General features: G+C 43.1%; 1 protein-coding gene across 1 annotated transcript in view; it reads right to left on the bottom strand.

Moving 5' to 3' along the window:
- dpp10 (dipeptidyl peptidase like 10) overlaps window positions 1–12500 on the bottom strand; it is a gene marked incomplete at both ends in the record, with an annotated part of 148983 nt that overhangs the window by 6973 nt on the left and 129510 nt on the right. Inside the window, 11 exons of the mRNA XM_080850992.1 lie at window positions 94–148; window positions 721–915; window positions 2395–2464; window positions 2572–2670; window positions 3874–3921; window positions 6786–6907; window positions 7875–7922; window positions 8721–8809; window positions 9436–9543; window positions 9851–9889; window positions 10721–10844. Of these exons, the coding sequence (XP_080707118.1) occupies window positions 94–148; window positions 721–915; window positions 2395–2464; window positions 2572–2670; window positions 3874–3921; window positions 6786–6907; window positions 7875–7922; window positions 8721–8809; window positions 9436–9543; window positions 9851–9889; window positions 10721–10844 (997 nt within the window). The remainder of the gene's footprint in view (window positions 1–93; window positions 149–720; window positions 916–2394; window positions 2465–2571; window positions 2671–3873; window positions 3922–6785; window positions 6908–7874; window positions 7923–8720; window positions 8810–9435; window positions 9544–9850; window positions 9890–10720; window positions 10845–12500) is intronic.

Genomic DNA, 12500 nt, shown 5'->3' with positions numbered 1-12500 from the left:
CTAGTCGATAAGATATTATTAAAAATTATCCGACTTATTAGAAGGAAAAATCTAATCATCTCTGCCCGCTAATGAGGCATTGAGTGGGCTTACCTTCCCATAAACCCCTATCCGTGTTTGATCGATGTAGGGGAATTTCACCATGTACCTGCAATATACAAATCATTTAACCTCACAAATACAGAGATTACAGAATTGTGGTGCGTGAATACAAGACATGTATTTGTAAGGCTTTATATTACTTTTAGGCCAAAAAAATGTGTCTATACTATAACTGCCAAGATAACTGATCAGTCAATATGTTTGATCACAAAACTGGGAATGACACAATACAAATATCTACAAATAGTTTGGCTGTAGTTACAGAGTGCATGACAGTGTCTCCAAATCTGAAAGTGACACCTGGTAAGAAAAGCACCAGTCTAATAAATAACTTTGTGTCCATTCCATATATTGATGACTAATATTTGTTAATGTTTTGGGTCGGTTGCGTATATTTGGTCTAATGTGTAGTCTACGACAGTGGTACAGGAGGTAGAGAAGTCGATTAGTAATCAGAAGGTTGCTAGTTCAATTCCCTGTCAAAGTGTCCTTGAGCAAGACACTGAACCACTAATTGCTCCTGATGTGCAGTGTGTCATCAGTGTAAATGTAAATGTGCATACATCCTTGTAAGTTGCTTTGGATAAAAGCATCTGCTAAATGAATACATGTACATACTGGAGGGCAGCAATTTGGTCCTGGACCTCCAGGTTGCCCAGTTGGGGGTGTATCTCCTGCAGAACCTTCTGTCCGCGGAACCCTGAGCCCCTGCCGTCCACCTGCACCACGATCACGTCGTGGGAGCTGACCAGCACCGAGGTCCAGTCCAGCGAGAACCGGTCATTCACCGTCTGCCCACCAAGGGTCGAATCCCTGCACACAAACACAGGTCACAACACTGTCACAATTAATGCACACTGTTATATAGGGCCAGATCTATTCTGTACCTGTAAACACCCCCACTCCCTGTGTACATGTTCTCCCTATGTGTATTGTTTTTATTGTGAGTCATGTATGTATGTTTGTGAGTTAAGTGTATAAACTACTGGATGACCTTAATTTCCCTCGGGATTAATAAAGTATCCATCTATCTATCTATCTAGGATGCAGTCCATGACCAAGCCACTGCACACCAACAGAGGTGGGCATTTAATTTCATACCAGAAATCCCTTCCTTCCTCTGATACAACCACTCAAAACCAGTTAGTTAGGCTAAGTGAAGGTCAAGACCAGACCAGAGGCTGACCTTGGACATGTGGGGCTGTGGATCCCTTATAGACACAGATGAAGACGGAAGAGAACTTGCCCATACTAGTTAACACTAAAAGGTCTATATCCCTCGTCCGGGATATTTTTTTGGGGGGGGGTTCGTCTTAGAGACATTAAAAGAACAACCACGGAAACATTGAACCCTTTTCTAATATTATTGCTGAGGTCTTCTAGAATATATTCCATTTGTGCATCAATGTTTTTAGTTAAGCAAAATGTACAAAAACATCAAGGCATGTCAGTCAACTTAGAAAAGTCTAAAAGGCCTTGGACCTTAGAGTGTTAAAGGTGCTATCGAATCCAGTATTTAAAATTTCTTTCTGCTGTTTGCATACAGTAGAGTAGAAGCTCTGTGACTTTGTGGCGAAAGTGGCCAGTACTTCAAAATATAATTCAAATTTGCATTCTTTGACAGACCAAGGCTTTCATTTCACCCTGCAGATGTAACTGGGTCCATTTTCAATACGTTGCGAATGCCATGCTCTGTTATGATTTAGTTTTCACATACAAGAGACCAAAGCAAGCAAACCTACAGCTCTGTCTGACAGTTATTATAATGAAAGGTTCCCTGATGTGCTCACAACACTGAAAGAGTTCTCCCAGCAACCATTTCATTCAGATTCATTTCAATTTCAGGCATGTGGCAGTGGAAGCTGAGAGTCTAATATTCTCTATTAGCTTTGCGTCTGCTGTCTCAGTTTGACAGCTGTGAGAGTCATTAAACACCAGAGAGACTCAGAGAAGACTTGAAGGAAGACTAAACCACCCCACACTTCCAATTACCTGCCATTTAGAAAGTCTAATAACGCCAAAATGTGCAGAGAATTTCCGTATATCTGTATAAAATGTTCAGTTCACTAATTTCCTCTGCCTAGCCCATGCACTTCTTCCTGGAGTTATATAGTGTGCGTGTGTGTGTGTGTGTGTGTGTGTGTGTGTGTGTGTGTGTGTGTGTGTGTGTAAGGGGGGGGGGGCTCACTGATAGCTTTTAATGCCTGCAATTCCACATGAGAATACATTCTGCCAGATGTTAGCGAAATATTAGCAAACATAAAACAAACATCAGAGAAGAAAGATGCATACACCACCAGCAGGAGACCATAGAGGTTAGACTCAGAGAAGTCGACAGGATAGGAGATTTTCAAAGGAAGGTCTGAGAAGAGAAAGAGAGTGAGAGGAAGTTGAAACAGGATCACAAATAGGCTCCAATGCAGATCTTATTTCTGGTAATTATTTGGGGAAGTGGGGGTCTCTATTTACCAAAGTTCTCTTTCGGTATGACCTTAAACTCTGTCTGGTGGATCTTCTTCCCCTGTAGAGAGGCTGTCAGTTTGGTATTGTCTTCCAGAATAGCGTAAACTGTAAGTAGTAAACGTGAGAATACATATTTAGTAGCAAAAAATGCAAATGTAATTGTAATGTGAAAAATACCAATCTGAATATAAAAATACTCTAGGTAGTTATGATACATCTGGGTCTTATATATGTTGAAGTCAGCAAAAATACTCTAGGTAGTTATGATACATCTGGGTCTTATATTTGTTGAAGTCAGTAAAAAAAGGAAACATTAATAATATAAAATACACTTTTGCAGCCAAGCTATTGGTGGTGACATTTCCAAACCCATTAAATGTGTCTCTTGAGTACACTGCACAGGGCACAATAGAAGAAAGTGCAGTAAAATATCAGATAATCAGTTGGCTGAATGAAATGATGAAATAAACGGCGAAAACTGTTTTGGCATTCAGATAAACAGATGGTGCTCACATGCTTTAAAAGACAACTTCTCAACCATGTGAGATTTCAGGTGCTATACCTATGGCACACGCCTGCACACACACACACACACACGCACACGCACGCGCACGCGCACACGCACACGCACACGCACACGCACACGCACACGCACACGCACACGCACACGCACACGCACACGCACACGCACACGCACACGCACACGCACACGCACACGCACACGCACACGCACACGCACACGCACACACACACACACACACACACACACACACACACACACACACACACACACAGTCTCTTTCTCTCTTTCTCTCTTTCTCTCTCTCTTTCTCACTCTCCATCTCTTTCTCTTTCAGCCTGCCTGGGCAAACCGACCAGTACAGATTTACATGACAAAAATCAAATTGCTTGCTCAGACAGTTTGGGGAAAATAAGTAAACAAACAAAACAATAAAAACAAACCCATAACAATCTGGCTCGAACAACACTATCAGACAGCTGTGAAAGCTGACAGAACTCTAATCTCAGACCACTTTAGATACACCAGACTGCCATAGCACACACACACACACACACACACACACACACACACACACACACACACACACACACACACACAGACACACACACACACACACACACACACACACACACACACACACACACATACACACAGACACACATACACAAACACACACACACACACACACACACACACACACACACACACACACACACACGCACACACACCAAAGCAACACATTTAAGAATCAATCAGAATCAATCAATACTGAAGCCAGCACTCACTGTATGGATTAGTTAAACTCAGCAGAATCACAGACGGGGCTCCAGGACCTGAAAAACACATAAATATGTTATAATAAATAAAAGGAAAATTGCTGAAATTGCGTTCTTGTATCAAGTCTGTGTACAGAAATACATGCCACGTCAATAGTCAGGATCTGGGTCTCCATGATCTGCCAGTGTGGTCATCAAAGTCGGTTGCCATGACAAACTGTTCAACAGGTTGGCAATACATGGTGTGTTCTTATCTTCTAATATCCTTTTAGCAGCGATACAGCTGACAGGCTAATGACCGTTTCTTAAAAAGGGTCTTTGTCAGTTTTGTCAAATACAGATCGTTTAATAGTGGGAGTCACATGAGACAATGCCGTTTATACTCCCTAGAAGTTGTTACATGGCAGAATTTAGCAGATCTGTTGGGATTTCAGTAAAACAATGACACTTCAACAAAAATGTCATTGTGTGATTTACGAGTGGTTTCATCTGAATTCATTACACTGGACATCTATAATCCAACCCTAATCATTACATATTCTCAAAGCTGTCATTTGAATAATAATATTAAGCTTGGCATGAAATGTCCGTCCCCATTGCCGAGTCGTCTCTCAGTTAGAACATTAATCCTCAACATTGGCGTAAATCATTCCAGCAATTAACCTTCATGCTAAACATTCATGTCTGGTGATAGGAGAGTTGGCCTCAAGAGAGCCGTTTAAAATAAAGGCCTGTGGGTAACAAATATGCCAGAAGCCGTGCAAACATTCTGCTCAGTGTGGCAAGAGGTGGGGCAGGGTATTCCACAAAGTAGACACTGAAAAAAAAAACAGCTTTCACAGTGTATGGCATTCTTACTAATTAAATGTGCTAAATTATAATCTCCATCTATAATAATGACCTTATACAGAACCAGTGTGTGTGTGTGTGTGTGTGTGTGTGTGTGTGTGTGTGTGTGTGTGTGTAAGAGAGAGAGAGAGAGAGAGACATAAAGAGAGAAAGAGAGAGAGAGAATGAGAGAGAGAGAGATAGATTACAGGTGCATATGACAGGCAGGGCACCTCTGACACTGTCACCTGTGTTCCACAGTCAGAGCCCAGACCTCACTAGCACTGTTGTCCTCAAGAAAGCTTAGGTGCCTAGTGTGAAGTCTATCCCAAACTGTAGTTAGGTGCCTAGTGTGAAGTCTATCCCAAACTGTAGTTAGGTGCCTAGTGTGAAGTCTATCCCAAACTGTAGTTAGGTGCCTAGTGTGAAATCTATCCCAAACTGTAGTTAGATGAATAGAGTCAAATGTATCCCAAACCGTAGTTAGGTGACTAGAGTGAAATGTATCCCAAACCGTAGTTAGGTGACTAGAGTGAAATGTATCCCAAAATGTAGTTAGGTGACTAGAGTGAAATGTATCCCAAACTGTAGTTAGGTGCCTAGTGTGAAATGTATTCCAAACTGTAGTTATATTAGGTGCCTAGTGTGAAATGTATTCCAAACTGTAGTTAGGTGCCTAGTGTGAAATGTATTCCAAACCGTAGTTAGGTGGCTAGTGTGAAATCTATCCCAAACCGAAGTTAGGTGACTAGTGTGAAATGTATTCCAAACTGTAGTTAGGTGCCTAGTGTGAAATGTATTCCAAACTGTAGTTATATTAGGTGCCTAGTGTGAAATGTATTCCAAACTGTAGTTATATTAGGTGCCTAGTGTGAAATGTATTCCAAACCTTTGTTAGGTGCCTAGTGTGAAATCCCAAACTGCAGTTAGGTGCCTAGTGTGAAATCTATCCCAAACTGCATTTATACCTGGAAGATCAAGACCCACTATGAAGGATGGCTTTGTGGTCAAATGGCATCATCTTTGTGGTGTGGTTTAAAAAAAAAATGGACATGACCAGCAATAAAGCTCTTAAGAGACTCTCTTTTAAAACCACGAGTAGATGGTTGCTGACAGAAGCTGTGGGTGTTCCACTTTCAGGGAGGTACCATGTGGTGTGACACTACTGCAGTGACTCCCATTCCATCAAGCTAGGCTTTGGTAGACTTGAATTCCATATAACGGTTGCCTTGGGGTGTTTTAACAAACTGACGAAAGAGTCTGACAGTCAACATCGTATCAAAATACCTCTGTGAGAAAGAGCAAATGTGTGTGTGTGTGTGTGTTTGTGTGTGTGTGTGAGAGATAGAAAGAGAGAGAGAGAGAGCGCTAAAAAGAGAGAATAAGAGACTGGGAGAAAGAAACTGTGTGTGTCTGTGTGTGAGAGAGATGGAAAGAGAGAGAGAGAGAGAGAGAGAGAGAGAGAGAGAGAGAGAGAATAAGAGACTGGGAGAGAGAAACTGTGTGTGTGATGCGTGAGAGATAGAAAGAGAGAGAGAGAGAGAGAGAGAGAGAATAAGAGACTGGGAGAGAGAAACTGTGTGTGTCTGTGTGTGTGAAGCGTGAGAGAGAGAGAGAGAGAGAGAGAGAGAGAGAATAAGAGACTGGGAGAGAGAAACTGTGTGTGTCTGTGTGTGTGAAGCGTGAGAGAGAGAGAGAGAGAGAGAGAGAGAGAGAGAGAGAGAGAGAGAGAGAATAAGAGACTGGGAGAGAGAAACTGTGTGTGTGTGTGTGTGTGTGTGTGTGAAGCGTGAGAGATAGAAAGAGAGAGAGAGAGAGAGAGAGAGAGAGAGAGAGAGAGAATAAGAGACTGGGAGAGAGAAACTGTGTGTGTGTGTGTGTGTGTGTGTGTGTGAAGCGTGAGAGATAGAAAAAGGAGATAGAGAGAGAGAGAGAGAGATAGAATAAGAGACTGGGAGAGAGAAACTGTGTGTGTGTCTGTGTGTGAGAGAGATGGAAAGAGAGGAGAGAGAGAGAGAGAGAGAGAGAGAGAATAAGAGACTTGGAATGAGAGAGAAACTGTGTGTGTGTGTGTGTGTGAAGCGTGAGTGTACCTTGGCATGTCAGGATAGAATGCTGAGTGTCAGGGCTGATGACTGCGTCATAGAAAGAACCCCTCTCCTCACTCAGAGCACACGTCAGGCAGCGGGGAGGTGACCGACCCAGAGTGGAAACACTAGATACACACACACACACACACACACACACACACACACACACACACACACACACACACACACACACACACACACACACACACACATGTACATGTACACGCACACGTACACGCACACGTACACACACACACAGACACATACACACACACACACACGCATGTACAAGTACACGCACATGTACACACACACACAGACAGAGACACACACACACACACACGCATGTACACGTACACGCACACGTACACACACACGTACACACACACACACACACATGTACACGCACACGTACACACACACACACACACACACACACACACACACGCATGTACACGTACACGCACACGTACACACACACGTACACACACACACACACACATGTACACGCACACGTACACACACACACAGATGCACACACAAGCCACACAAAGCAACTGTGTAAGCTTCAAATGAACTGATTTTGTCTGTTTAATTAACAGTGTGACCCAAATGTCAATAGTCAAAAAGAAGCAGTGAGGAGAAACCAATTACTTATTAATACATGCTCTTAGAAACCACAAAATGTGTCACGCTTTAAATTACGGAAAAAGGAACTGAGCTTAATCACAGTAAATGTGGTTTAATAAAAAAAAAATCACTTAAAATTCACAGCGGAGACAATGAGCAACCACTCAGACGCTATAGGTGCCATGTTTGTTGATCCGCACGAACAAGCAACCAGTCCCCAGCACTGAATCGCAAGCTTTCTCCCCATAAACCACTGTCTGTATAACAGGCATGTGAAATCTACTGGGATCATCAGGGATTTACTCTACCCTCAGATTCTGTGGGTGAACATAAGCTCAAAGGAATTTGTTCAGCTAGTATTCAAACAAGATATGCTCAAAATATCATGTATGTGCAGGCCTATTGATTGCTATTGGGATTGCGAGTGTGTGTTTGGGATTGAGAAATGAGCTCCATGCTCACCTGTATAGATGTCTGCTGTGGGGCGATCCCTCTGTGCTGAGAAAGTACCTGCAGAGATCAGAGAGCGCCTGGGCATGAGGATGTGGGAGGTTTGCAGCACTCTCAGAGTGAGGACATCAAAGTGGACTGAGGACGTGTGTGTGTGTGTATGTGTGTGTGTGTGTGTGTCTGTGTGTGTGTGTGTGTGTGTGTGTGTGTGTGTGTGTGTGTGATGTGTTGGTGTGTGAGTGTTTGTGTGTGTGTGTGTGTGTGTGTGTGTGTGTGTGTGTGTGTGTGGGTGTGTCTGTATGTGTGCGTGTGTGTGTCTGTGTGTGTGTGTGTGTGTGTGTGTGTGTGTGTGTGTGTGTGTGTGTGTGTGTGTGTGTGTGTGTGTGTGTGTGTGTGTGTGTGTGTGTGTGTGTGTGTGTGTGTGTGTGGGTGTGTCTGTGTGTGTGTGTGTGTGTGTGTGTGTGTGGGGGGGGGGGGGGTGTCTGTGTGTGTGTGTGTGTGTGTGTGTGTGTGTGTGTGTGTGTGTGTGTGTGTGAGTGAGGAGATCAAAGTTAACCGAGGATGTGTTTATCTGTTGTATTGAGTCAAACTGTGCTTTTCTTTAAATCTCGTTGAATGTAGGGTGGTTAAGATGGCAAAGCTATACAGATCATAGTACAAATTAATTAATTAACTTCACATAGAATAATTTGGTGCAGGCAAAAGGGTGTAATTCAAACAAAACACGCTTGTATGGGGAGTGTAGGGGGGTAGAGGTGGTTTTGATTTGATGCCAGGCCCTAAGAAGTGGAATCATGGGAGCTGGGTTCATCCAACCTCAGAGACACCGCATCAGACCAAAGAATCAGGGTGGCTTACAGGATCTGGTCGCTTTCGTCGTAGGCCAGGATTCTGGTGACCTCCCAGTCTCCCGATGTGAGCTGGACTTGGCTCGCTTCACTCCTCAGCTGAGGACAAAAGCGAGAGGAAAAATAAATGAAGACTCAAGAGGTCAACGAAAGCAGTAGAAGTTTACTTTTAATAATCATTGTGTGACAGTTCACTAAATATCAGTAGCTATGAAAAAAAGTTTGAAAGAAAACTCCCTTAACAGTCAACTAAGCCTGACCCTGAACTACCTGCCAACAGACTGTTAGTTAACCCAGACCCTAATTCTGACATGACCACCAAAACAGACTGTTAGCTCACCCCGACACTAATCCTGACATGACCCCCGAATCAAACAAACCGTAGTCTATTTGTGTTCCTTATTGTCATCAGTGTGTCAACAGATTATTGGCTGACTGTTTAGGATGGTCTAAATGGACCACAGTTTCTATTAGAACAGCCTTATTTTCTTTTTACATTGTATTTAAATGTTTTGTAATGCTAAAACAATAAGGGAAAAGGCCACAGTTTATAAATGTCCTTTGGTACTATCTATTTGAAAAGTAATGAACTAATAACTACAGTGCATCATTAACATTAGATTATGTCATTACAAGATAATTACAATGAATGGAACAGAAACACTGTGTATGGGACCAGAGAGATACCAAGGAAGACTAACATCCCATTATTCCGGTGCACTCACCGGTTTGGTAACCATGGCAATGTGATGGAACTCCCCTTGCCCACCCTGTTTGACAGGGACGGTGAGGAAGAACTTGCCACCATCCCTGGTGAAGACGGGTTCCTGCTCCTAAACACAACATAGAAGTAGTGGGGACACGTAAGGCACTACTAAACCGTCTTCTGATTCTGTCTGAACACTTCAGTGTAAAGAAACTCTGTTACATCTGAAATGTTTCACCACACAAGCATTTCAATGTAAAAGAAACATAGCAATGTTTAATAAATTAGCCAAAAGGGGTTGAATAGTAGAAGTTTGCTATGAACTGTGAACATATTCACATATTTATGTGCTACACAGTGGGAATGTAATTGGATAGTCAAGGCAGTTGGATCATCTTTTCAACTAATAGATTTTCAAGTATATACCACCATACCTGTTTGGACAGCCAAAGCTCAGATGTTTCTTCATATTTCTGCAAAAAATAAATAAATTACACTTCACGTGATAGCAGAATAACTACACATGTTGACAAAAAAAACAATTATTTGATTCTCTCATCACGCGAACTGGCCCTCAAATATCTCATTTTAAGCATGAAAGCAAACATGGACATTGGTAAGTAAGAGAGCCACTCAAGCAGTGAAGCCACCTTTAAAACTGAATCGGAGAAAACAGGAAACAAATAACTTAAAATATGTTAACTATTTCAGCCTTTCACTTGAGTGGTCTATGGTCTTTCTTTCTTTCTTTCTCTCTTTGTATCTTTCTCTTTATCTCTCTACGTATATTTCTATCTACATACCGGAGATGCACTTTGCTCGCAAGGCTGAACAACACCCTGAAATCATGTGAATTTAATCAGTATAATTCAGTATATCTATGAACATAGCCACTCACCCTTCACTCAACTGACAAAATTACCAAACATGCAAGCATAAACTACGTCACACAGCTCTGAGAGCTGGCACTCTGTGTTTTTATGGTGTACTTTGGTGTACTTCAGTGAGAGCTGGCTCTCTGTGTTTTTTTTTCTGGTATACACTGGTGTACTTCAGTGAGAGCTATACCTTTGTGCATGCCCCTATGGTGGCATCACATAGGAGAAGAGAGGAGAGGACAAAAGAAGAGAAGAGAGGAGAGGAGAGGACAAAATAAGAGAAGAAAGGAGAAGAGTGGAGAGGGAAGGAAAAAAGAAGAGAAGAGAGGAGAGGAGAAGAGAGGAGAAAAGAAGAGAAGAGAGGAGAGGACAAAAGAAGAAAAGAGAGGAGAGGAGAGGACAGAGGAGAGGGGATAAGAGCTGCACCTTCATGCAGGCCCCGATGGTGGCATCACAGACGGTGAGAACGGAGATGTTCTGGGCCCGGTTGAGCCACCGCACCGCCGTGTGTGTGCTGCTGATCCACTTCACCATCACAACGTAGTAATCCCTGTGGACACAAGTGCACCGCAGCAGAGAAGAGAAGAGAAGAGAAGAGAAGAGAAGAGAAGAGAAGAGAAGAGAAGAGAAGAGAAGAGAAGAGAAGAGAAGAGAAGAGAAGAGCAGAGACGAGAAGAGAAGAGAAGAGAAGAGAAGAGAAGAGAAGAGAAGAGCAGAGAAGAGAAGAGAAGAGAAGAGAAGAGAAGAGAAGAGCAGAGAAGAGAAGAGAGAGAAGAGAAGAGAGGAGAGCAGAGCAGAGCAGATCAGTGATGGCATGAGCTGAAGGATCACACACTTTATTTAGTCAAGACTTCTTCTCAAGGGCTGTACATAAAAGCTACTTATTGACCCTCCAGAGCTCTTATGACTCCACTGAGCATTTAGCAGACACTAGACTGCTACATACACACACACACACACACACACACACACACACACACACACACACACACACACATACACACACACTACAGACACTAGACTGCTACAGAGACGTCATGGCCAAGGCTCTCAAGGCCCAAGGCACAGTTAAATGATTATTGACAAAAACTGGGCTTTACACAGTCTAAGTCAGTCTCTGGGGAGGTGCAAGGATATCTCAGGACAAAGACGTACGAAGGATATGGAGGAGGGGGTAGAAAGTGCTGTTGTTCATGCTTGTTCATGCTATCTGGCTATATAAATGTTGCTATTTGTCTTGCCAGTGTTGGTGTGATAAGATGCATTTGTCGGAATCAGCATAAAGGCATGATAACTAGTTTGAGATGAGCTCACCTGAGTTTGAGACCGAAGCTACCTGAGATCGAGATACGATCACCTGAGTTTGAGACCGAAGCTACCTGAGATTGAGATGAGCTCACCTGAGTTTGAGACCGAAGCTACCTGAGATTGTGATGAGCTCACCTGAGTTGGTGATAGAAGCTACCTGAGATCGAGATACTATCACCTGAGTTTGAGACAGGAGCTACCTGAGATTGTGATGAGCTCACCTGAGTTTGAGACAGAAGCTACCTGAGATCGAGATACGATCACCTGAGTTTGAGACCGAAGCTACCTGAGATCGAGATACGATCACCTGAGTTTGAGATAGGAGCTACCTGAGATTGAGATGAGCTCACCTGAGTTTGAGACCGAAGCTACCTGAGATTGAGATGAGCTCACCTGAGTTAGAGACCGAAGCTACCTGAGATTGAGATACGATCACCTGAGTTTGAGATAGGAGCTACCTGAGATTGAGATGAGCTCACCTGAGTTTGAGACAAAATCTACCTGAGATCGAGATGAGCTCACCTGAGTTTGAGACAAAAGCTACCTGAGATTGAGATGAGCTCACCTGAGTTTGAGACAGGAGCTACCTGAGATTGAGATGAGCTCACCTGAGTTTGAGACAGAAGCTACCTGAGATCGAGATACGATCACCTGAGTTTGAGATAGGAGCTACCTGAGATTGAGATGAGCTCACCTGAGTTTGAGACCGAAGCTACCTGAGATTGAGATGAGCTCACCTGAGTTAGAGACCGAAGCTACCTGAGATTGAGATACGATCACCTGAGTTTGAGATAGGAGCTACCTGAGATTGAGATGAGCTCACCTGAGTTTGAGACAAAATCTACCTGAGATCGAGATGAGCTCACCTGAGTTTGAGACAAAAGCTACCTGAGATTGA

Source organism: Sprattus sprattus (assembly GCF_963457725.1).
Source record: "Sprattus sprattus genome assembly, chromosome: 14".
Classification (NCBI taxonomy): domain Eukaryota; kingdom Metazoa; phylum Chordata; class Actinopteri; order Clupeiformes; family Clupeidae; genus Sprattus; species Sprattus sprattus.
Note: the sequence above shows the minus strand (reverse complement) of the source record. Positions and strands in the feature narration are given on the sequence as shown.